This window comes from Acomys russatus, chromosome 8 (genome assembly GCF_903995435.1).
Source record: "Acomys russatus chromosome 8, mAcoRus1.1, whole genome shotgun sequence".
In the NCBI taxonomy this organism is placed as follows: domain Eukaryota; kingdom Metazoa; phylum Chordata; class Mammalia; order Rodentia; family Muridae; genus Acomys; species Acomys russatus.
Window position 1 is genome coordinate 22,131,871 of NC_067144.1, and position 22,234 is coordinate 22,154,104.

Sequence of the window (22,234 nt, forward strand, 5' to 3'; positions counted from 1 at the left end):
GGGGGGGCCCTCTGGAAGCTAAGCCAACAAAACTATCACAAGAGATTCTAGCCTCTGGGATGTGAGGCTTGTATACCAGGTAGGTCCTGTACCCACTCAATGTGCTCCTGTCCTAAATCCCACTGAATGGACCCACACCACACACAGACCACCTGAGTTCTGTGCACATGGACATTTAACTCAGCCAAAGACCAGCCCCAGGAGTGCACTGCGGATGGTTAGGTTGAACTTGGCAGGTTCTGTGTCATGCTAACACTCCAGGGTTCCATTACCTTTATAATGGACTTTATAATGGCTTTATAAGCAATATCCACACATTACGTGATGCTTTATTTGTGATGGAGTACACTTAGATGCTAAAAGGATCCCAACAGAAATAACCTACAGCTTTATTTTTTTAGATCACAAGAGTCTAATTGCTATACAGCCAGCTCTAACTTTCTGATAAACTCAACAATAGGTACTCTAACCTAGATGAGACGAGCCGGTTTCCATGGAAGTGCTTCTTCTTTTTCTTCTTTTCTTTTCTTTCTTTCTCTTTTTTAACAACAGACAGTCCATTCACATGACATTTGGTTGGAGTAATGCCCAGAGCTGTCTGGGCCACTTCTCCTCCTCCAGGCCTTCCTTCTAGGTGGCATGGCAAGGCAGGCTCACCTAGCCTTTTTCCTCATTTTGAGCATCTTCTGTAGTTAGCGTGTCAGAGTCTGAGTCCTCATCCTCCTGTTGCTCATCCTCCTGTTGCTCATCCTGCTGTTGCTCCTCCTGCTGTTGCTCAGGGCCCTCCCTCACTTGTTCCTCAAGGGCCTCCCTCTCTTGTTCCTCCAGGGCCATCCTCTTTTGTTCCTCAAGGGCCATCCTCTTTTGTTCCTCAGTGGCTTTCCGCCAGATCATAGCTTCCGTGTGGCTGTGAATGATCTGGTGGGCTGCCAGAATGTGCTTCCGCTGTGCGTTCCGCACTGTGCCAAAGCAAAGGGAGAATTGTTTACTGTTCTGCTTGAAACCATCCCTCAGGGGGGTGGGAGGAGAGGGAGAGGGGAGGGGGAGGGGGTAGGGAAATGGATGGCAATTTTTCAAAACATACATTTTCTGCTTTGGGCTAACTGTAGACAAACAACAACAACAACAAAAGACCCACTGTGTGCTTTAGAAGGACATCTTCTAAAAAGTAAACCAGAACTGTTGTCTTTAGAAATTGAACTGTTCCGTCACCAGCTGTGGCACTACTGAGAAATAATCAGGTCACCAGGGTTCTCATTTCAGCAGTGAGTTAATTAAAACATCCTATCCAACCTTACAGAGCTTCACTGAATTGTACAGACTTTGGATCTGGTTAATTTGGGTGGGTGATGTTTTTAATTTTAAAAGTTTTTTTTTAAGTAATATATTTATATAACAAAGAATCTATTGATGAGTCATAGTTTCATGGACTAGTAGGAGGCAGTAGGTCACTGGGGGGTGGGGGAGGCACCTTTGAAGGGCACATCTTGGCTCTGGACCATTCCGTTCTCGCTCTCATGGGGAACAGGAGATGAACATATTTCCTTAGCTACACTCCCCTGCCCCTTTCTACCTCCCCAAAGCCCGGAAACAACAGATCCACTGATGGTGGGGAAACATCTAAGTCTATGCGCTTAGAAGGCGATGCTAGTGTGAATCCAATGAACAGGTATTGCCAAGCCCTGCTGTAGGCAACAGCAAGTGCTACAGCCCTTGGGGGAAATGGGTGTTTGTGTTGATGATGGTAACAATCTGTGTTTGTCCTTTATTTGTACCAGAGACTATTTTAAGCAATCGACATGTGTCACCCACTGAATTCAACCACAAAATAGGATATTATTAATAGCCTTGTTTTCAGAAGGACATAGACACAAAGAAATTAGGTAATTCATCTCAAACTATACAGCTGGTTAGTTTAGGACAGTACAAAGCGCCACGGAGTAGACGTGGAGGTGCATGTCTACAAGCCCAGTACTTAAGACGCTAAGGCAAGAAGAACGCTAATTCTGGGGCAGCCTGGGCTATATAATATATAAGACCCTGTCCTCAAGGGGAAAATAAAAGTACAATATATCTTTTGCTATTTGGGTATCAATTACTTTATACAGGGTAATTTACATAGCAGATCCCCCCACTTTGCAGTAATATGGTTGAGAGAGCAGGGGCTTTGGGGCACATTTGCCATGACTCAACCCTGCAAGTCGTGTGCTTCCAATCACAGATTCCCTTGACAGAAAAATGAGAGCGCTCATTTCTGATGCTTATGTACTACCGCGAGCTTGGCGCGGTAGTAAGATAACCAGGCTGGGAGGGGGTCGGCAGCTAAGAATGCTCGCCGCTCGTCCATAGGACCCACGTTTGGTGCCCAGCACCCGTGTGAGGATGCTCACAACCACCTTTAGCCTCAGCTCCAGAGGATCTGATACCCTCTTTGCTTCTGTGGACACACACACACACACACACACACACACAGAGAGAGAGAGAGAGAGAGAGAGAGAGAGAGAGAGAGAGAGAGAGAGAGAGAGAGAGAGAGAGAGAGAGAATAAAATCTTAAAAGAAAAAGCAACAAGATAATTCCAAATGGCCTATAACTGTATCTTAGTTTTGGTCACAGTGTGTGTGTAAACAGCCAGGCTTAGTGTCACACACCATAATCCCAGCACTCGGGGAGGCAGAGGCAAGTGGATCTCTGTGAGCTCAAGGTCAACAAAAGTGAGTTCAGGACAGCCAAGGCTACACAACCAAAAAAAAAAGTGTGTGTGTGTGTGTGTGTGTGTGTGTGTGTGTGTGTGTATGTGTGTGTAAAACATAGTTTTCCTACTAGAAAAGAGAAACAAAGCTAGGTGTGGTGGTGCACACTTTTAATCCCAGCTCTCAGGAGGCAGAGGCAGGCTGATGTTTGGGAGTTTGCGGCCAGCCTGATCTACAAAGGGAGTTTCAGGACAGCAAGAGCTACATAAAGCGTTCCTAACTTAAAAGAAAAGAGCTGAGGGCACGGCTGTGAGCTCCACTTACCTGATCAGCCTCTGTATGTCAAAGTTCATTCACCTCAGGGACAACTAAAAGCTTACTGAGTCATTTCTGTTTTTCCAGGGACATTTACATAGTGTCCAATGTAACATGCCAAAATACCAGGGTTGGCTTATAAAAACACAGCATAATGCTGTGTGTGGGCCCATGCCTTTAATCCTAGCACTTGGGAAGCAGAGACAGAAAGATCTCTGAGAGTTCAAAGACAGTTTATATATAGAGAATTCCAGGTCAGCCAGGCCTGCATAGTGAGATCTTGTCTCAAATAAATAAATAAATAAATATAACCACAACAACAACAACAAATGTGAAAACATTTAAAAATTAGAAAACTTAAGTTCTTTATTTCCCGGGAGTCCTCTCTCTAATGCTGTTTTAATCCCAGCACTCGGGAGGCAGAGGCAGGCAGATTGCTGTGAGTTTGAGGCTAGCCTGGTCTATAGAGTGAGTCCAGGACAGCCAAGGCTACACAGAGAATCTCTGTCTTGAAAAAAAAAAGCACCTGCTACGTATTTCCTCAAATGGATTTGCCAAAAGCCAATATTCCTTCTATAATTTGAGATCTAAGACCTTTTATTTCTTTTTTAAAATTAAGTGTTATTTATTCACTTTGCATCCTTATTGTAGCTCCCTCCCTCCTCTTCTCCCAGTCCCACCATCCCTCCCTTTTCCTCCCTCCCCTGTTCCTCGGAAAAGGGGAGCCCCTCCCACACCCACCCCAGCCCATCAAGTCTCATCACAACTGAGTGTGTCCTCTTCCCCTGTGGCCTGGCAAGGCAGCCCCACCAGGAGGAAGAGATCAAAAACAGGTATCAGCATCCATGTCAGTGACAGCCCCTGCTCCCCTTACTAGGGGACCCACATGAAGCCTGAGCTGCCCATCGGCTACATATGTGTAGGGGGCCGAGGTCCATCCTGCCTCTGCTAAGGCTGTGAGACTGCAGCCAAGCAAGAACAGAGAATGATAAGCTCTGAAGCCAGACCCCAGGGCTTCTTCAGAGCTCCCCACACCTTTGCTTAGTACTACACCCCTGGGAAAGTAAAGCGAGCGTACACGGGCTTACCTTTTTCTTTGACAAAGTCTTTTTGTACCTCTGGGATGAGAAAACTATAAACCAACTCGGCAATGATCTCCTCTGACTGAAGATGAGTTCGGCTAGAAAACAACAAAAACAAGCCAAGGAGCAGATAAACAAATCCTTCAGTTCCCCGCTTGGGCTCCTGATAGGCACCGAGACCTGCGTGGCCTACATAAGCAACTTGCAAATCCATCACCTGTCCCTTGATGGAATGATCTGAAAGAGCACATTCCTGGAAAGCTTGTTAAAATTCATAATAGAATTAGGATTTGACCCTATCCATCCTGCTATAAAACACATGTTAAAAATTCAGCAAATGCTTGGCAGTCTAAAACCTTGGGATTAAGTCTAAATAATGTCTGATCCATACATCCACTTTGCTTTTATGTTCTGGGTATGGTAGTGATGCACAGGATGAAAATAAGCCTGAAGGAAAGAGGAAAACTAAGAATTCAATCCCTAGCGCTCCTACCAAGAGGATGTGGGCATGCTGAGCTCCAGCAAGGCACGCTAGTAAAAACAATGGACACCAAAGCGTGCCTTCTGTGTTGCTGGTGGGGCCTTATGTGCCTGAAATTTTTCCTCTGGGTCGCAATATCATCATCTGTGCCATATTTCTTTCTCACGATGCCTACCGGTTTTCCATTTCATACGCGATGTCATTGATTTCCTCGGCGATCCTCTCAATTTCTTCTCTGGCTTGTTCATCCGCAGTGCTCTCTTCAGTGTTCAGTATGATGTCTTCCAGGTAGGAGGTCACGGTACTTTGGTGGACTTTAATCACCTGCAGAAATTGACAAAGCCGTCCTTAGTGGCTTCTGGTGTAAACAAGACAAGAACCACGCAAACATCGCTTGATGGCCTCACAGCTCATATGTTTCTTTCATTAAGTCACTAGTCCCGTCTGTTGTTTTGGTTTTTTTGTTGTTGTTGTTGTTGGTTTTTTTTTTTTTTTTTCCGTCTGTTTTTGCATCATCCGCCTACCTGTGCTGTCTGGGCAGCCCAACCCATATGGCCCATCTCAGAATGGTGGGTCTTGCTTGGATGTTCCTACAAAGCACTGAAGAAAGATCATAGCTTCAGACCGATAACCTGGCTGGGATCCTGGTTGCCCGTATTGGTAGTATGACTTGGCCAAGCTACTTAAATTTCCAATGCTGTTTCTGTCTTTTATCTAAGATAACAGAATCTCCTGGTTTCAGCTAGGCCAACAGATGCCCAAGAGCTACATTTCCTAGTTCCTGTAGGATCTAGCTGTGGCCACCTGACGGAGAGAATGTGCTGGGGTGCTACGGCCAACTTCTCGAAAACGTTCTTACAAGGACGGACTTAGCTTCCCTATTTCTCCTCTTTTTCTCTCTACTGTGTTTTATTTAATGGACATGAATTATCTGATGACGGTAATCACTTTAAGTTGCCACAAGGGCCATGATTTTGAGGCCAGAAGCATCCCAGGTCACTGAAGGATTTGCTGTATTGTCATAATGGCCCTTCATTTCTTTTCGAAGATTTCTTGAAATCATGGATGGAATTCAGAGTGTGTGTGTGTGTGTGTGTGTGTGTGTGTGTGTGTATGTGTGTGCGTGCGCGCAGAGCACATAAACGTACAGTACAATTAATAGGCTAAAACTAGTTTCCATATAATCGCTGCTAGTGCCTGCGAAGGCCTTTAGGTCATTCCTGAGACAGCGTGTTTCCACTTTCATGGTGGTCCTAGTGAGGGCATATGCAGCTTTAGACTTTTGCTCTCTAGCTATGCAGCCTCAGTCAAAACAGATTAGCTTTGTTTGTTATACCCCCCCCACACATGCACGCACATAGAAGGTATCATTAGCACCAATTATTAAGCTTTATATGTATGTATTTTGCATGTATGTATATGTCTCAACAAATTGTCTCATAGAGGCAAAAAAAAAATTTTTATATCTAAACATTTCTTTAAATCTGAGATAATACCCAGGACTCAGAAATGATTCAGGGCCTGTTTCTTAGAAGGCCTAGCTCTCTAGTGTGCGATACTTATTCTTTATGTACCTTGAACCCCAACATTAACTTAACCTTGAGCTCTATGCCTTCCTGATGTTAGTGTCTTAATGGCAGTTCAACACATTATCAACCAAGACATGTTTGTCGCGCATCTAGCATGTGTAGGGCCTATGCTCCTGTAGCAGAAAGCACACGTAAACACACAGCATGCGTGCTCTCAGGAAGCATGCTACTAAGACATAGAACATTGGAGAGCTGAGTCATAAAGTAGAGCTGAGGGGCGTCTAATACTGGCCCTATATGTACATGGCATATACTTGCACCTAAGTGGTCCTTAAATTAGGTCGAAAACTTTGCTAACTCTTTTGTGTCCTTCCTAGATGTGACTGAAATTTCTTCTTTTTCCACTTGGCTATCCTAGACTAAGTTTCTGTTGAATTCCTGATTGTATTGCTGCTCTGCTTACCCACCACAGAAAACAGTAGCCAGTTGTGTAAGGCAAAGACTAGTCCCCAGTTTTCAGTTCTCCCAGTGTCTCCCTCTGGCCTTAACTCCTTAGCGAGGATCTCATTCTTAGCCGCATTTGTTCCTTCAAGACATCTCTAATTTTGTAATTATACCCGTGTTCTATGCTATTTAAAGTGAAGGAGAGCAGGGCTGTGACTGTGTTTTCCCTCTAGAGTACCCACAATGCCTCTGGACTTTTTAGTGTAGCGTGGGAGTTGCATATTTGCTAAATAAAGTACAAAAACACAAGTCCTATTTTATGTTATGAAATGTCTTCATGACTTCGAGAGAAATCATAGTATGAGATATCTCTGGTGAAACCTGGCCGCTCTAGGGAGTTTACCCGTCCCCCCCCCCCCCCTCCCCCTCCCTCTCCCCTTCCCTCTCCCCAGCCCCCCCTCCCACTTGCCTCCATAAATATCTGGTCCTCCTGCTTCAGGCGCCTTTGCTCCACCTGCCGTCGCCCGCTCTCCTCCGCCTCCCGCATGCGCCGTTGGCGCTCAGCGAGCATGGCGAAGGCATGGATCCTCCTCTCCTCCTGCAGCCTCACCAGCTCTTTGGACAGAAAGTCAAACAAGTCTGCCAGCGCTCTTCCCTCCAGGTCACCCAGATGGTTTTCAATTACTGTCACCTGAAAAATAAAGACTTTAAGGATGGCCTGCCTTCATCATGGTGGTTCTTAAGCGGTCGACTCTGAGCGATCAAGCAAGGTCATTGTCAGAACAGCCTTCATTGGGAACGCCATGCTCCCAAATAGCCCCCACCCCCGGGCACTTACTGGAAAATGTTGTGCAAACTTAGATCTGAGGAGCAGATTGTCCAGTCAGCCCCGATGCATCACAGCCCTCAAGGCATGGAGAGGACTTAGTGAAGCAGTCTCTTAGCAACACACACCATGCATTTCCCCTCCCCCAATTTATGCAGAAGATCAGACATGAAGGAAAATGAGAAGCTTCTTACTAAAAGTACCATTGTATTCAATTTCACAAAATAGAATTTCCTAGAAATTTGCTCATGAAAACTTTCCATTTTAAATTGTCTGGTCTTTTCTTCCAAGCCTGAAGAACTTTAAAACACTGAATGGCATGAAAGTGGAAGAAAGCCCTGGTGGTTTTTAGACTTTTAATAACTTCAAAGCTATCAATAACCATCTTTGAAACAGCACAGGAGAAAGCTCAGATGTAAGATCAGGGAGCCGTGGGGCGTTCAGCTAGGAGGAAGGCTCTGGTGATTGGGTATCTGTGCCCTGGCCTTCACATCAGAAGAAAGGTATTTAAATGACTTATCCGCCCCCCCCCCCTTTGAACAAAGGGGACGTCTCCCCTCTTCCTACCATCTGCTGCTTTAACACTGGTGGCTCTGCTCAGTGCCCCGTCTGGCTGGTATCTAAGGGGAAGGAGAAGCCACGGGTCTCAGGGGCAATGAGGACGCTGGCTGAAACGGTCAAGGGCAGTTTTTAGCCCAGCCCACTCATCCCCATCCTCACCCGCACATCCTTTCCAGCCCTGAAGTTCAACGTTGGCTTCTGACAGGGAGCGCAGAAAAGGGTGAAGCTAGGGCACTCTCGGCTCATTCTTGTATCAAAGGTTGAGGCTCAGCCCTGAAAGAGTGGGTTCTCTCCCTGCCTTGATGGGCCTAACCACTCTCACTTCCTCAGCTCTTAACCTAAGAATCACATCTGCCTGTTCGTGTCCAGCCTCCTTCTTTTCCCAGGAAACATAGCCAGGAATGCTCAGGCAGGGACATTTGAAAGGAAAAGTGCATAGAAGGCATCAGTGCTTGCAGCTGTATCATTCACTCAACACAAAACGGAGTTGTGTGTCCTGAACTGTTTCCCACAGAGATGGAGGAAGGTAAAGAGACCGGTATTGCAATGCACGTGGAGCGGCCCCTCCCTCAGACCCCTGCACAGAGTACCTGGATGGGACCAAAGCTGAGCAGCCTTCGGAGTAGTGATAGTATTTCCCAATGAGCCTTTCCCATCATGCTTAGCTGACATGAATATCCACGATATAGTTGGCTTAGCTCCCTGTGCCTCAAAGGGCTGACGAAAGAATTTCCCCATCTCACCTCAGGACCTATGCTCTCACGGCTTTCCAGTCCCTGCCCGAAAAGCATCTCCGAGACACCAGACCCATCAGATGCAGACACTTCAGGTGCATACAATCTTCATCTTTCATGGGTCCCACTTTTAGGTGGCATGGCTTGCGACTTTCTAATTGCTTGCCTCCAACCTTGCACCTAGTCCCCCAAGCCCACTGAACATTAATGGCATTGATGCCGTATAAAATCGAGCCTGCCCCTGCAAGCTCACTGGTTATCTATAGCATTGCTGTCATATAAAAAGAAGTAAAACTGTGGTCATTTCCAAGTTGGTCATTATTAGCGCTCAGTTCCCATATAGCACAAGAGTTGTGTGTGCTAGTAAAAGAGGGTCAAACAATGTTGCAACGATGTTTCTGTAAGCTCTACTGCTTAACATTAACACTCTGCCAATTGATTCACTTTTGGGTTTGGTGTACAGACACCTGGGGACAGGAGTAAATAACTCCAGGACAGTCACTAGCACTGGAGAGCAAGCCCAGAGAGATGAACACTGAATGGGTGGGGATGTGTTGTTGGTTTAGTGTCAGGCAGGAGAGCAGGACAAACGTCACCAAACACTGTGAGAGAGTGGCATATTTAGTGGACAGCTTAACCAGCAAGAGCAATCCACGTGTGGCTCCAAATTTCCAAATTAAATGGCAGGGTTTTAACAGAAATCTCACATTTTTCATGCTACTTTTCAGTTACTCATTTAGTCATTTTGCAAAGGCCAGGCTTGTGGGAGTTCAGCAGTTACTAAGTAAATGTTTAAGAAAACTGAAAAGGGAAACTCTTAAACTTGGAAAAGTGCATTTGTTTGGTTTAGTTTTGAGGGTTTTCCCCCCAGACAAGATTTCTCTATGAACCAGCCTTGGCTGTCCTAGGACCTTCCTTTGTAGACCAGGCTGGTCTTGAACTCATAGAGATCCACCCCTACTTCCCAAGTGCTGGGATTAAAGGCGTATTCGACCGCCACCGCCCGAGCTCTTATTTTCTAACTAAAATGAAGAGCACCCTTCGGACTCAGCTGGGGTCCACCCTCAGTAATGTTGTGAACTGCCACAACGCTGTATGGCCAGGCTGTGGAGGAATCTTTTAGAATCCTTTCACCCATCGTTATAACATCGCTGCTCATTTGACAGTAGCCATCCCTGGAGAGGAAGGTGCAGCCAATCAGAAAGGCCACTGAGGGCGCCAAGGGCGGAACCTTGTTCTCATGCAGGTTCCTCTGCCGCTGCAGGGCCAGGGTCACTTGCTTCTCTGCTTTTTTCACCAGCTTGTGGTCCTCTTGCAGGGCGTGGCTGGTGCGCAACTCCAGGATCAACTCCAGCCGCTTCTCTTTGCCCTCGAACATCTGCACCAAAGCAAATCCAAAAAGATTTGCCTGTTATCTTGTGGCAAGTCTGCGAGGGCCACACAGTGTAAGCAGGCAGGCACGTGTGAGCGGGTTCTGTGCCTGCTGTTCACTAGTGAGAACCCGGCCAGGGTGCAGGTGCACGCGCACAGGTGTGTGTGTGTGTCCCCCCCTCCCTTCCTCCCTCCCTCCCTCCTTCTCCTTCTCTCTTGGTTTTTCGAGACAAGGTTTCCCTGTGTCGCCTTGGCTGTCCTAGACTCACTTTGTAGACCAGGTTGGCCTCGAACTCACAGGGATGTGCCTGCCTCTGCCTCCCTGAGTGCTGGGATTACAGGCGTGTGACACCTGGCTTTGTGTGACTGCTGCTGCAGCAGAGGTCATCTGGTCAAAGCTTAAAGCCAGGACCCGCACTGAGCATGCTGGCTGTTAAGGAAACACCCTCAGACTCAAATTATTTCCCTCTAAAATGAATTCTTTGTTTGAGAGGGGGCGGGGGATACACACAGGCTACAATGATGGCATATAGCAAGGTTCAAAACTGTAGCTACTTTGTGTTTATAACAGATATTGCTCACCTGTGCAGACTCAAATAATTGTTTTAAGGCATAATAGAAAATCAGGGAATCCCTCCTGATTTGTAATGATCTAATACCCAAAATACAGATAAGCAAGTCTGGGGGATTAGCAATTCCATGGGAGAAAAAAAAAAGCCTGAATTACAACTGTGATCCTCTCTTCTTGACCTTGTGTGGCCCAGATGGCCAAAGATGGCTCTAGGAGGAAAAGATAGTTGATTCTCTAGAATGTCAGAACAGGAGAGCAAGGTACGGGAGGGAACGTGCCCAGGCAGTAAGCACGAGGCAGGTCCCACCACTTACAACCAAGGGAGAAATGCTGGCCTGGCAGTCAGACCCAAGTTACGCACCATGTTCTGCACGGCTCTGCCCCGGAGTAACTTCTGCAAATAGATCACAGCCATTTCCTTTTGTCCTTCTTCCTACAGAGACAAAGGGAGAGTCAGACTCAGGACAGCAGCAGACATTTTTGGAAGACTTAGTTATCTCTTCAGCTGCTATCTGTCTTTGTATCAATTTCCACACACACACACACACATAAATATATATATATATTTGCAAGTCCATATTTGTAAGTCCAAGTGCCTGCTTTCACACATCACTGATTTATTGTTTTAAATAGATATCAAAAATAGGAGAGTCTCCTGTGTAGCCAGAGGTTAAATGCTTAGTATGTTTTGCTGTTGCAGGAGGCTGGAGAACATTAGAAAGCATCTGCCTGTAACTGGAGAGGGACCTTACCTTTTACCCGGAAGTACGCGAATTTGAAAAAAAAATTAATTAACTCATTTCATGATGACAGAGTATGTGTGTCTTTGTATGTGTTAGATGATTGATACATACAAATTAAGAGGGGGCTGAGGGTGGGTAGGGGAAGACATGCCTCAGTGGTTAAGGGCACTGGCTGCTTTCACGGAGGACCAGATTTACATTCCCAGCACCCACATGGTAGCTCACAGCCATCCATAACTCCAGTTCCAGAAGAACCCAATGCCCTCTTTTGCCCTCCATGGTCAACGTGGATATAGTACACAGACATGTCTGCAGGCAAAATGCCCATACACATAAAATTACTCAAAAGAAATTTAAAGGAGACAGAACTGATTTTAAATCAGAGCGTGAGACACTAACACCGTTAGCACATATTCATTTTCAACCCGAAGGACGCTAAGCACCAGCCGCCTGCAGTTCTGAACTTGGTGTTTCAAATACAAGCTTTTAGACTTACATAGGAACTTATTTCCAAGGTGGGGGTTGGAAGTCGAGGCTGGGGGATGGAGTTTCTTTGCAGGAACCTAAGAGACTTCTCTCCTTCTAGAACTTTATTCTTCTTTTCCAAGAGTGCCTGAAATAAATACCAATCAATATCATATTAATGCCACCTGGTACTTTCCCACTTGCCTCCAGTGCCGCATGGAGGCTGGGCATCTGATAACCAGAGTCTCGATGTTCTGGCTGGGGTGTTTGTATTCCCCACGGCGCGCTGCAGACGCTCCTAAAAATACGGTAGCCACTACATAAACACCGCATCTATTTTCAAATACATATTAATTAATATTACGTTGTGTGTATGTGTGCATGCCTGGGTGTACATATATGCTGTGTGTGTGTGTGTGTGTGTGCAGAAACCTTCCAGGGTCAGAAGCGGGAGTCATATCCCCTGGAACTGGAGTTACAGATGGATGTGGGTGCTGTGGGCACTAGTGGGAGCTGAACCCTGGTCTTCAGCAAACCAGACCTGCTGTCCTTTGCAGGAACAGTAATCTCTCTTAATCACTGAGCCATCTATTCAGCCTCTATCTGTCTTTGTTTCCATCAAAGATATGTGGGCTTTTTTTCTTTTGAGGATTGTTTTGTTCTGTGTGCACATACTCATAAGTCCAAGTGCCTGCTTTCACGCATCACTGATTTATTGTTTTAAATAGATATATTTTTTAAAGGAGATTCTCCTGTGTAGGCAGAGGTTAAATGTTTACTGTTTTGCTGTTGTAGAGGACTAGAGAACTTTAGAAAGCATCTGTCCCTGAGTGGAGAGGGACCTTTCCTTTTGCCTAGAAATATGTGAATTTTAAAAAATATTAACTCATTTCCTGGTGAGCCAGTATGTGTGTTTTTGTATTTTTCATGTCCTCCCCCCTTTTCTGTAGCTCCAAAAGCCTCATCAAAATTATACATAAGAGCAGAGCATAGTGGCACACGCTTTTAATCCCAGCACTTAGGAGGCAGACGCAGGCTGATCACTGTGAGTTCAAGGCCAGCCTGGTCTACAAAATGAGTCCAGGACAGCCAAGGCTACTCAGAGAAACCCTGTCTCAAAAAAACCAAAAATAAATAGATAAATAAAATTATACATAAGGTTTATTTCAGCTATTCTATTTTAGCATCAAGGAAATATTTCGTATTTAAAACAAAACCAAAAAGTCTTGTGTTTGTGATTTAAAGCCTACGCCCTGGTTAATTTTGTCATAAAATCATCTTCACCTTATGTTTTTTCCTAAAAACAGAGACAAGTGATGTTTAAAGAAAAACACAATGCTAAAAGTTCAAATTGGTAAAGAGGTACAAAGTATAACTGAAAGTTAGTACCTCCTGACTGTGGTGGTAATGGAGCCTCTGCGTTCATCCAAAACAAAACTGGCAGGGAAAGCTGTCAGCTCTGGGCAGCCACCACGGCAGAAAGCACAAAGACGCAGCCGTGGGCAGATATGAGTATTTAAGACATTACATTAATAAAAAGCAAGAGCAGCAGCTTATGTGTGGAAGTTTAGGGCACGGGCTGCAGCTCAGGGATAGATGCTTGTCTGGCACACACGAGGCCCTGAGTTCAAGCCCTAGCACCAAAAGCAAAAAAGCTCTAAAAGATGTCGTATGGGCCTAGGGAAGTCGCTCGGTCAATGAAGTGCTTGCAGAGAAAGGATAAGGAGAGTCTGATGGCAAAGAATCTATGTAAGAAGCCAAACACAGCAACGTGCACCTGTAATCCTGACCCTGGGCAGCAGAGGCAGGAGGGTCCCTGGGGCTTGCCGGCCAGCCAGGCAAAGTGGCAATCTACAGGTTCAGTGGAGGACACCATCTCAAAGAACAACACAGTGATGAGCAATTGAGGAAGACACCCGACATCTACCTCTGGCCCACACATGTGCACACACACATGTGTGTGCACATATACATGCATACACGCATCACACCACACACATACACAGTCATACACACATACACATATACACATGCACACACATACATACATACACACCACACAATACATGCATGTACACACACATACACACATACACGCCATACATACACACATACATGCCACACGCATGCACGCATGCACACATACACACCACACACATATATACATACACACATGCATACACACCACACACATACATGCATACATACCACGCACATGCATATACACCACACACATGCATACATACACACCACACAATACATGCGCGCGCACATGTACACACATACATGCCACACATGTGCATGCACACACACATACACACCAACATATACACATATGCATACACGCATACACACATGCATACATACACACCACACAATACATGCACACACACATATACACATACACGCCACACATACACACACATGAAATGACAACTCAGGAGTTGGTTCTCTGCTTCCACCATTTGGGTCCTGAGGATCAAGTCAGGTAGTTGGTGTTCTTGCTTGCTGAGCCAATGTATCTGGGTGTGTGTGTGTGTGTGTGTGTGTGTGTTTCCAGCCTGAATACGTACTAAGAATGACCTGAAAATATCATACTGTGGTCATGGTTTCAGGCCCTTCTGGGTCCTTCTCCTCCATGGTTTCTATGGCAGAGCTCATGAAGCACCTTTGAAGGACACAGTTAGTCACCCTCCTGTCATGCAGCCCTGGGTTCTCAGGACAGTGTAGACTTGGGGAGGTGCTTGCCTGACAACCTGATATGGGTCATGTTGATGAGTCTCCTCAACCCCATGTTCCCAACCAGGAGGCTCCATGTAAACACATCCCACTCCGAAACCAAGAGAAGAAACAGACACAAGGACAGCAACACAGCAGCACTGTCGATACCTACAGACACGGCAGACACCAAACGTGACCCACCTCCCAGCAAGATTAGTAGAAGGCTGCAGTGTGACATAGTTATCTGACGCCAGGCAGCAGGGTGTCGATTTTAGGCCAAATTCTAGAAAGCAGGGAAGAACATGGGCAAACCAACAGGACTCACACGTGCACATGCTGGAACCATCAAAGATTCAAAAGTGTATCTGATTAACACGCTAAAGTAACTGGAGAGGGCGGGGAGGCAGCACGGGAGAAGAGGACAGCAGTGCCAAGAGAGACAAGGAGACAGGATTTCTCTGTGTAGCCTTGGCTGTCCTAGACTCGAGCTGTAGACCAGGCTGGCCTCAAGCTCAGAGATCTGCCTGCCTCTGCGTCCTGAGAGCTGGGACTAAAGGCGTGCCCCATCACCGCCTGACTTTAAAAGATCCTTACTGTCATCAATCATCTGGGACATGCAAGTTAAAAAAACCACATGGAAACACCGTCTCATTTCTGCTGAAATGGCCAGAAGAAAACAGACAGTAAGAGACAAAAGAGTGAAGAAATTGGAACCCACGAACGCTGCCACTGAGATACAGACAGTGAAGTCACTTCGGTAACAATCAGGCAATTCATCAAAAAATGAAACCGTTGCTGTGTGGCCTATAATCCTACTCCTAAGAGATACATCCAAAAGAACCAACAACATGTCTATCCGAGACTAGAACACAGAAGTCCGTAGTAGAAATAACTGATGAGCTCATCAGCTTATGAGTGGCTAAGTAGAATGTGGCACATCCACACAATGGAATATTATGTAGTCATGAAAAGAATGAAGGCCCAGGATGGTGCTAGAACATGAGTGAACCTCAAAAACGCTCTGCTGGGTGTATGAGGCTAGTCACTTGATGCTGGTTACTGTGCGGCTCCGATTATACAGTGTGTGTGTTCAGAACAAACAGAACCATAAGGAGAAGGTAGAACAGAGACTGCCAAGGGATGAGAGAGAGGAGGACTGACTGCTAAGAGGTATGGGGCTTGTTGGGGGAGGGGTGATGGAATTAGATAGACACAGCGCTGCGGACATGTGGTCAGCCATGGACTGTACACTTGAAGGGTGAATGGAGTTTTACCTCCCTTCCCCAACTGACAGTAAAGGAGAAAGACTCTGGATTCAACCCCTGGAGCTCACTGCCTGCAGGCCAGGCTGAAATTCTCAAGGCAGAAGAAAAATGATAGGGGGTCACAGATGTACACATCTGTAAAGACAGGGAGAGCAGCAGAGAGGGAAAAATCAAAGGTAAAATAAAATCTTTTGTTTTTCTTAATTTCTTAAGATGTTCATTGTCAACATTTGTGTGTGTGTGCGTATGCATGCGTGTGTGTGCTACACACGTGTGTGTGCCTGTATGTGTGTGTGCGCGCACGCGCGCATACCTGCACGCACACATACATGCACCATGGTGCACTTGTGAAGGACATTAGGAGAATCAGTTCTCTCCTTCAGCCTTTCTGAGGACAAACTCAGCCTACCAGGACTCACTGGCAAAGCGCCTTTTCCTGCTGAGCCATCTGCTCGGCTCCTGTCTGTTTCGTTTCCTTTGATTTGTTCTTGTTTTTGCTTTCCTTTTCCTTTTTGTTGATAAGAAAGAAAATTTGTATTTTATTTTTATTTTTTGGTTTTTTTTTTTTTGTTTTGTTTTGTTTTTTTTTTTTTTTTTTTTTGAGACAGGGTTTCTCTGTGTAATAGCTCTGGCTGTCCTGAAACTTGCTCTGTAGTTCAGGCTGGCCTTGAACTCATGGAGATCCGCCTGCCACTGCCTCCCAAGAGCTCAGATCAAAGGCATGCGCCACCACCACCCTGCAAAAAAACTAATTTTTAAAACAATAAAAATTAAAATGTGCCAACCATGGTGGCACACACCTATGATCCCTGTACTCAGGAAGTAGAGGCAGGAGGAGTTTATGGTCTTTCTCAGCCGCACAGCTATTCAAGGCTGACGTGGGCCACATGAGACCCATCTCAAAGAAATCAAAACAGTGAAAATGTCTTGCGCATTTATAGCATACATGTCAGGGAGCTGAACGGCAGCGATGTCCTGGCCGTGAAGGGAGGACTTGGAAACATCTGTCCCACTCGTTGGAGAGGCTTAGTGTAAGATGTGTGTATCTGAAGGTGGGCTTTTATTACTTTATAAGTGTAATCACGTTCTGGCCCCTCCCCCTCTGCTCCCTGCCCCTCTCCTTGCTTTCTGCCTCCCACACTCACCACTGCTAAGAAATTAAAGCAAGGAATACCTTACATATGCTGAACACGATGTTCCTCGGTTCACGCCTCCAACCCCAAAGTCTCAGTAACTTCAAAAGGGTTGGTGACTCTGGCCTCTAATCACAGTGCCTGTAAGCTATAAGCTAACCAGAAACTGAGTTAAAATTCCTACATATTTGGAAATTTTATAAAATTAAATACAGATTCAAAGCCACGTTGGATACTTTTAGATATTGGAAATTAAAAATGACAAGCATCACATATCAAAACTGAGATAGCAAAAAATCAGTGCTTTTTTTAGGAAATGCTCAGTTTACAACACATAAAGTTGAGTAATTGGAATTGATAATCTCTACATTCAATTCTCATAGCTTAGGGAAATAATCACAGGACAACTCAAAGGAAAATAGATATAATAAATACAAGAGAAGAAAGTAGTGTGAATATATCTGTATATGTAAACCTGAAAAGTTATTGTTTGGAAGAAAATAAACAATCCTCCAGTAGAAGAGATTAAGAAAAAAAGAGTTAAGATAATGTCATGAATAGAAAAAAAAGTACACAATTATATATAAAAACGAAATATGAAAAACAATATGATCGGTGATCATGTAAAGAAACCTGAACAGATAAAATGAGATTCCAAGCAATATAATTTATGAAAACGAAGGTGAAGAAGTTCTATATGGTGCAAAGAAGCCGAAGACCAGGCTAAGATTTTCCCACGGAGATGCCGGTCCCAGATGGCTTGCTCTGTACCTCCTTCCACACTGAAGTGGCCGACTGTGTCAGTCTTGGTTAAATTCTTCCCAGAGGAGAAGGAAGAAGGGGTGCTCCCAGGCCATTTCAGGAGACCTGTACAACTCTGGTGTCAGTCCCACACATGGGAAAATCAGAAGGAAAAGTGGGCGAGCCATCTCACCCATGAGCAGAGAAGCGAACCGTTAGTAACCGGATCCAACAAGGTGTTAAAGTGAGCGAAGCATCCTGACCAAAGCGAGGCCATCCGCTGACGCTGGGCAGATTAATATTTATAAAAATTTGCTCTGATAGCCCAGCCAAGCACTGGAGAACGTAACATAGGCGCATGGTCGAAGACTTTAGCAAATTGGGAGGAAAAGAAAGTTTCTATAACACAATACAAAGTACAGGGGAAAAAACTTAACAGAAAACAAGACCAGTAAGCTCGGTATTCAGGACAGGCTGATGCAGACGGAGATGGAGTATGTGTGTGGGGCGGGAAGATACATATGATCATTATCAAGGTCCTGAGATTCTCCAAAGCACATGTGTCTGTGTTTACAACTTTGCATGTGCTTATGTACAGGCATGCGTGCATGCTCATGTGTGTACAAAGTGTGTGTGGAAACTAGAGATCGAACTCAGGTGGTGTCCCTCCAGAGCTAGCCATCTTGTTTTCTTTTGTTTTGTTTTCATGATCTCTCGCTGGGACCTGGGGCTTGCTGACTACACCAGGCTGGCCAGCCAGTGAGCCCCAGGGATGCTGTGTCTGTCTCCTTGGTGCTGGGATTCCACGTGTCACCATTCCCACCTTTCTTACCTGGGTGCTGGGGGTTGAACTTTGGTCTTCACGCTTGCCCAGAGAGTGCTTTACAGACTGAGCCATCTCCCCAGTCCCCAAGGCACTATTTTTTTTCATGTTGCGTTGGGGTCCCCACGGTGTTACAGATATCACTGGGGCAAGCAAATGTCTGTGGACAGGGGGATGTCATAAACCAGGGGTTCCAAACTGCGCCTCTTGGGCCTGCAGCAACAGCATCACCGGGCACTTGTGAAGACTGGCCACATCTCCCAGGCCTCGCCCAGACCTGCTTGAGCAGACACCCTGGGGGTGCAGCTTAGCGGCTCATTTTAACAAGGCCACCAGGGGATTCTGATGCCAACATTTGTGACCATAAAACTTTCTTGTGTGGCTCTCTTTTAAACTAAAGTTTAAGTTTAAATCTAAAGAGGATGAACTGGTGTCTACAACGAAGCCAGTCACGTCACCTCTTCCTCTTGGTGTCCTCCAAAAGGAAGAAAGCATCTTACAACTCGTAACATGAGGAGACTCCTAATACTAGAGTTGGCTAAACGGTGGCAGAGTTTACACTATACAGAGCCAAAGGAGGAAGCACTCTAGGAGAGTCATAACTTCTCTAAAGGGGGAGGTGACCTCTGGGAAGGTCTGTGCCATGGTTTGAAATGAAAGCAGACTGCACGCTAGATCAGGACACCCTGGGGGACCTCCAGGAGAGAAAGCCTAGAGAAGAGAAAGAACGCAGGTTGTGTTTCAGATGTGCAGTCACTGCTGCCCATGACCACACGCAGTCTGGGGTTCAGGGTTCCTCGTTCCTTGGTGGAAGTCGGAGAGGAAACTGTCTAGTCTTCGGAGCCCAACTATACCTTGTGAACTTCTGCCAGCTCATAGTCCATTCTTGCTGACCTCTTCAGAAAGCCGGCCTTGGTGGTGATGACTTTGGGCTTTGGAGCTCTGATCCTTGGTTGTGTCACAAAATCGGGGAGACTCGATTCAAGTTCCACTAACCCTATGGGAGGAAGCGTGGGGTTTTTTAGTTCCTGGTGCTTGCGTTTAATGTGTTGAGAGTGCGTTGTTAGCTCAGTGAGCTGTCGGAGGGTATCACCTCTTAAGGGGGTGAGCTGCCTCTAAAGTGTGAAGTGCGTGGAGTTAGCGTCTGTTCTCGATGACCTGAGTGGCACATCAAGGAGCTAGTCTAAAATAAAGATGTGCCCTATGGAAAGTATAACCAGCAGCCGGCAGCAAGTCTGTAGCCTCGTGACAGCTGGCGCCCCCATTCTGAAGTGGGTGTTCACCAATTCATAGCATGTTGCCCCAACTCTGGGTTCAAAAGTCAAACTGCTAACTCGTGATCTTAGCCAGATGGTGCTTTAGCTTGTGGTCTGAACTGTTAAAAATGCAAACAAGGGGCTGGAGAGATGGCGCAGTGGTTAAGAGCACTGTCTGCTCCTCCAGAGGTCCTGAGTTCAATTCCCAGCAACCACATGGTGGCTCACAACCATCTGTAATGAGATCTAGTGCCCTCTTCTGGCGTGCAGCTGTACACGGATAGCGCACTTGTACACATACAATAGATAAATAAATCTTTTTTTTTTAAATGTAAACAAATCTCTTGAGCTTCATACAAGGCGCAGGCCTCTCCACAATGGGCCACCTGTTGACTCCGACCTGCTTTGTAGGTTTTTTGACATCTTTGATTTCATTATAAATATCTTGTTTGTTTCATAAACCTAGTGTCAAGATTTTTTTAAAAAAAATAAAAATATATTTCAGACTTGATTGCTGACATTTGTTTTTAGGTAGGGGTCTTGTTAAGTTGCCCAGGCTAGCCCCAAACTTCTGGTTTCTGGTGATCTGCTTGCCTCTGGCCCTGAGGATTTGAATAGACATTTGCTACTACACCTCGCTACCACGTTTACATAGAGAGCAGATAACTGAATTTCCTCTTTTTACAATTCTTCTACATGGAGCTTCTTTTCTTCGAGTCTGAGATATTAGTACTTTGTATGAACCTGTTTTGACAAGTATGTGAAGCCTTTCATTGGTGCCTTTTCAAATATTCTAATGTTCACCTTTATTCTAATATGTACTGAACCCAGATGTCTTCTACTAAACTTCTAACTACATGGATTTTTTTTTTTTTTTTTTTTTTTTTTTTTTTACCTTCATATGTGTTGAGATAGTGGTTTTTGACTACAAAGTCCTCTGAGTTGTTGTCTGGGAAACGGCCAAGGCGAGACAGAGGCCCGTAGACCTGAGACGCAAAGTCGGCGTACTCCCTGATGATGTCTCTCTTCTGCAGCTTCCCTTCCACGATCCTCCTTTTCCTTATTAGTTTTCTGATGTCTGAAACAGAAAGCGCTGTCATGATTCCCACCCAGATATGGCCCCCAGGTTACAGATGCAGAGCAGTAAAGCGATTCTAGCTGGACCCAGCAGGAAGATACCAAGCTGATGGCCCACCCACCACAGCCAGAACGCAGCAGTGCTACAAACAGGTCTGCCGTTTGTGTGGCTGTGAGCGCCATGAGACAGGCAGGGGTGGCAGAAGCAGAAATGGCTAGTATCCTCAATGTGGAGTCACATACACACACACACACACACACACACACACACACACACACACACACCACCCCACTTAGGTGTGTGGCAGGATCTTTGATCCCAAAATGATCCCTGAGATTGTGAACTGTAAAAGACCTGTCCTTGGGCTGGAGAGATGGCTCAGCGGTTAAGAGCACTGGCTGCTCTTCCAGAGGTCCTGAGTTCAATTCCCAGCAACCACATGGTGGCTCACAGCCATCCACAATGAGATCTGGTGCCCTCTTCTGGCAAGCAGGTGTACATGCATGCAGAATACTGTATACATAATAAATAAACAAATATTTAAAAAAAAAAAAGAAAGTAAAAGACCTGTCCTCTGTTTAGCGTGGTTGAGCCCTAACACACACACCTGTAATCTAAGAGCTTTCCATACACGGGATTTAATAAAGTTAACCCTAGGTCAAGAGGTGGAGCAAGAAACCAGCTGACAAGGATTAAAGAGTAGGAGGGACTTTGAGTTGAGGAGTAGTTAAGACAGCCTGTGGGAGTAGAAGGAGCTCTAGAGTCTTGGGCTTTTAGCTCTTTAGCTCCTGAGCTTCTTTGGCTCCTTGGCCTTTGGCTTTTGGGCTGGCAAGCCTTTGGCCTTGGGTCTTTCGGCCTTTTCCTCCTGGGCTGTCAGCTGAGGTTGTGAGCCTTGGGGCCTTTTCCATCCCATTGAGATGTGAGCTGAGTAGGAAGGTCAGCTGGGTGCTCTCTCTGCCTCTCTGGGCTGGCAGGTTTTTCACCCCAGCATCTGGCTCCTGAGTCTTTATTGGTAAAATATATGTTTGCGATTTTCATTTAAAACCACACAGGGGTGACATGCTGCAGGAGGGCCCAGAGCCACAGCTGCTGTGCACCTGTTATTCTCAGTTCATCTGCAGGTCCTTTTATGTGAGTTTGAGTGTTAGAATTTATCAAAAACAGTTTTCACTTGGCTATTTATAAAAGTTAGTCAACTCTAGCACTAGCTATGTTGTATCCTGAAATGAAAAAAAAATGTCAACAACATCTAAATACATAGCCAACAGCCAGCTAGGTAAACCAGAAAACAAAATAAAGGCCAAGTTCACTAAAAAGAATTTTAAGTAAGAGTTTAATTTTCGAATTGACTTACTTTTTCTGAAAATTTTTTCAATAATTTTTAAAATGAGGTTGAGTTAAAGT

The 22,234-nt window shown here is 45.5% G+C and overlaps 1 protein-coding gene across 1 annotated transcript in view; it reads right to left on the reverse strand.

Annotated features, from left to right (window-relative positions):
- Positions 1 to 657: 657 nt before the first annotated feature.
- Positions 658 to 22,234, reverse strand: part of Cfap91 (cilia and flagella associated protein 91) — a 43,693-nt gene continuing 22,116 nt past the window's right edge. Inside the window, exons 9-17 of the mRNA XM_051150552.1 lie at positions 20,648 to 20,845; positions 19,351 to 19,493; positions 11,845 to 11,961; positions 10,967 to 11,038; positions 9,895 to 10,041; positions 7,012 to 7,233; positions 4,745 to 4,893; positions 4,095 to 4,186; positions 658 to 959 (exon numbers count right to left, since the gene is read on the reverse strand). Of these exons, the coding sequence (XP_051006509.1) occupies positions 658 to 959; positions 4,095 to 4,186; positions 4,745 to 4,893; positions 7,012 to 7,233; positions 9,895 to 10,041; positions 10,967 to 11,038; positions 11,845 to 11,961; positions 19,351 to 19,493; positions 20,648 to 20,845 (1,442 nt within the window). The remainder of the gene's footprint in view (positions 960 to 4,094; positions 4,187 to 4,744; positions 4,894 to 7,011; positions 7,234 to 9,894; positions 10,042 to 10,966; positions 11,039 to 11,844; positions 11,962 to 19,350; positions 19,494 to 20,647; positions 20,846 to 22,234) is intronic.